Raw genomic sequence first — 3,842 nt, forward strand, 5'->3', positions numbered from 1 at the left:
TGGATCATCTCTGATGAAGCAGACTTCATATATGTGTTTATCGCAGAGTTAAAATCAACCTAAGAAAATAAGTTTGTTCATACAACAGTAATTAAGAATAATAACACAAAAATATTATGAAAGCCAAATTAACATGATTGTTATTGAAAACTAAATAATCAACAATCTCACACAAGCTTAATTAAAGAAGACAGAATAGCGAACATCTCCAAGCTCCAAAGGCCCAAGCCTTTTTTCTAAAATAGTTCATCAATCCATTGCCTGTGGAGAAAGATACAAACGGCAAGATTACATAATTTTACCTACTTTATAAAATGCTAAATCATTTTCAAATGTTCATTTATTTCATGTCGACAAAGTAGATAATAAATAATTTGGTATGAAAATATATATATCAAAAATGAATATTATTACCTAAAATAAGAGGTGAGGGAATCCTTATTGCTCTGGTCATCCCAATCCAAGTTGTTCCACCAAGTTTGCTCACCTTTAATCTCTTTTAACATTCTGCTCTTCAATATTTCAGCCCCAAATCGTAATTTGTTGAGCCTTGGGCAACGGAGCACAAGTATATATTCCAAGTAGGGAAAATGGAGTGGTTGGTTTGCAATGCGATGCAGTTTATTCATTAATTCCAAAATCAACATCTTGATGCCAAAGCTAGAATGGGGGTTCCCAAAATTACTTATTAGTTCCTCCATTTCCTCACAACTTGCTATGTGTAGAAGATTAAGACATGGCAATTCTAGAACCCAAGAAACATGCTTCAACTTGTAGCATTCAGTAATATGCAGGTCTCGAAGGTTGTTGAACCCAGCTCCATTCAAGCTAATTTTTTCCACTTGTTTTATACTGTTAAATGTGAGAGTCTTCAAACATTTGAAACGTGATTCACAGCCCACGCCTGCATTCATCGTTAATTTGTCTCCCTGGACTTTTGAAATTTCTAGATTCTCGAGGTTGTCAGTTACTCTGCGGCTCCATTGTAAAGTGCCCAGATTGTCCTTACCACTTGATCTGACCAAAGTGAGGTCCCATACTAAGATATTTGGTAACATGCCCAGTCTGTCGAGATTAACTGGATCAATGACAATTCTTAGACTTAATTGGTGGTGTCCTTTGAAATATTTCAGCTCATTCAGCCACAAATCATCTACAGGAAGAATTCCTCCTATATCCAGCCACTTGAGTTTTGATAAATTAGATATTGCTCCGTTGGGTACGATATGAATAAAAGTACGACTTAGAAGCAAGTACTCTAATTTACAGAGGCACCCAAACTCGAGCGGCAGACTTGTAATATTAGTCCCGGACAAGTTTAAATATTGAAGCTCAGTTAAGCTACAAATCTCCATTGGAAGCTCAGTTATTTCACAACATAAGAGATCCAAGTATGTTAAATGAGGCATTCTTGCTAACAAACTTGGAGGCATACTCGACTGATGAAAATTATGATCATATAGGAGAATCAACATAGAAAGTTTTGGAAAAGTAGAAGTTTCATACTTTGGTAAAGAAAAATTATGGTTCCCCATGAATAATGCTCGCTCTGCCTCCTGCCATTCCTCCTGTGTAGGGAAATAATGCAAACCAATTCCATCTTTTACAATCCATTTTCTTCCATTCCCTTTTAACTTAGAGATCATCAATAATGCCATGTCTCGGATGACATCATGCATCTTCACATGTTTAGCCTCATAATAATACTGACTTCTAGAGGAGTGCTCTAGTAAGGATGCAGCCATGAGAACTTCCAAATAGGAGCATCCTTTGGCGAAAGCTTCATTGATTACATTAAATTCACGGATCATGCCACTACCTATCCAATACGGTATCAACTGTTCAAATTTGTGAATATTATAATCTTCAGGCCACAAAGCACAAGACAAAAGGCATTCTCTTATTGAGTCATTTTTTAAACTGTCGTAGCTTAGCTTGAAGGCTTTATACATTACAACTGAATCTTCTTCTGAAAGATCAATGGCTGCCCATTGATGTTCATCTCTTATTTGACGGAGAACGTCGTTCCAAACTTCCAAAGACTTTTTCCCTAACATGGCCCGGGCGACGGTGATAAGAGCGAGCGGAAGACCTGCACATTCTTTAGTAAGTTCTTGAGCACAAGAGTTGATTCCTCTATCTGTGTTGAGAACATCCCCATCGCTATGCTCCTTGAAGAGTTGCCATGCTTGATTTGGATCCAGACAGTTGACTTTAATCTTCTTTTCTGCTTCCATTCGTGCACACACTGTCTCATTGCGGGTTGTGAACACCACAGCTTTGCGCTGCTGCTGGCCTCGCTCAATAGCTGAGTGTGCCATCCCCAACAGTTGAAGATCAAGATGTTCCCAAATGTCATCAAGAAGTAGCAAGCAATTCCTATTCTTCAAGTAGCTAAACAACTTTTCACCACAAGCTAGTTCATTGTCACTCTCCTGCAGTGTTTTCAATCCTAGACTATTAGCAATATCCATCTGGAGCCTTTTCAATTGACATTCTTTGGAGGCCACAACCCAAATGACATGATCAAATATTCTATGATTATAATAGTGTTGTTGGATGTTCTTCAACATGGTGGTCTTACCGACACCACCCATTCCATAGATGCCTATGATGTTGCTTTTTCCACCATCAATGTAGTCCACAATGTCCTCCACATAGGAATTGATCCCAATAGGCGGACGGTGTGAGATGGGAAGCATCATGGTGGGTTCCGGAGGCCCAACTGTCGCAATCGGATCTAGTGCACCAGCTTGGCTCATCAATTCATTAGCCTCGCCGAGCTTCTTCACCACTCTTCTGATGATGGAGCAACAGTTTGATGACTCTCTCATAGGGACCGGGTCTTCTGCTTGCTGTGATTGACTCAATGTGCCGCTAGTTTGGTTGAAGCAATTGCAACTGAAGCAATCTAATGAAACAAAGCAGTAGACAGAAAAACTTGTTTTCTTCTCTCTCTTATTGATAAAAGCAACCTAATGAAGCAATATAATTGGCGTGAATAGGCCAACAGGTATATACGGGAGAATACTCACTGATACTTTGAAAATCCTGATTGATATCAGTCACTTGGCCTTCCAATTCCTCCACCTCCCATAGCCACTGGTTGACTTTGCTAGTCGGAATCTTCCCCTCACGCTCCTCGTCGTTGATCCGCTTCTTGATGTCGTCCCTTTTGCCTCTCAATCTTGTCATTTCCTTTTCCAATTTCTTGATGCCAGTCTTTGGCCTGCCCAATTTCAGCGATGCCCACAGCCCGCTCAGGCAACCATTGACATCTACGTTGAGATTTAGTTTGATGAACGCCATGGATGAGGAGAAGCTCTAACTTGCTAATCAATTAGCAATATGGATAAGAGTTAAGCAGAGAGGAGTTGACCATAGAGGGAGATCTGTATACTGTACGATTCTTACGCTTCTATAAGACAACACGAACAGGTCTTGTACGACTCTTACACTTCTACAAGACAACACGAACAGAGCCTTAAGAACACTCAAACAATCTTTGAGCAAATGCTCTTTTCTTTGATAGATAGATTTTTCTTAATCATACTGAAACCATTACATCACAATCCTTAAATAGAAATGAAAAGACACCAATGAAAAGACAACAATGAAAAGACACCAATGAAAAGACAAATGAAAGGACACCATTAACTCTAGATCATTTAATTCTCCATTTTCATTAGCCTTGAACCAACACCAACAAACTCCTCCTTGGATCAAGCGCTGATAGACACTCCAATCTTCTCTCGAAGCCACACAAATCTGCTAAGGTGAAAAGACTTGGTGAAGATATCGGCTAACTGATCTTCTGTAGTACAGTAGATCAATTCTACTTC

General features: G+C 39.4%; 1 protein-coding gene across 1 annotated transcript; it reads right to left on the bottom strand.

Annotated features, from left to right (window-relative positions):
• Positions 1–410: 410 nt before the first annotated feature.
• LOC141844404 (putative disease resistance protein At1g61300) lies at positions 411–3,309 on the bottom strand. Its single transcript, XM_074732460.1, has 2 exons — positions 3,036–3,309; positions 411–2,911 (listed from the first exon to the last, which is right to left on the bottom strand). Exons 1-2 carry the CDS (start codon positions 3,307–3,309, stop codon positions 411–413), a joined length of 2,775 nt encoding a protein of 924 aa, XP_074588561.1.
• Between the last annotated feature and the right edge of the window lie 533 nt (positions 3,310–3,842).

Source organism: Curcuma longa, chromosome 13 (genome assembly GCF_044706935.1).
Source record: "Curcuma longa cultivar G26 ecotype Majalengka, Jawa Barat chromosome 13, ITB_CL_G26_1.1, whole genome shotgun sequence".
Taxonomy (NCBI): Eukaryota; Viridiplantae; Streptophyta; class Magnoliopsida; order Zingiberales; family Zingiberaceae; genus Curcuma; species Curcuma longa.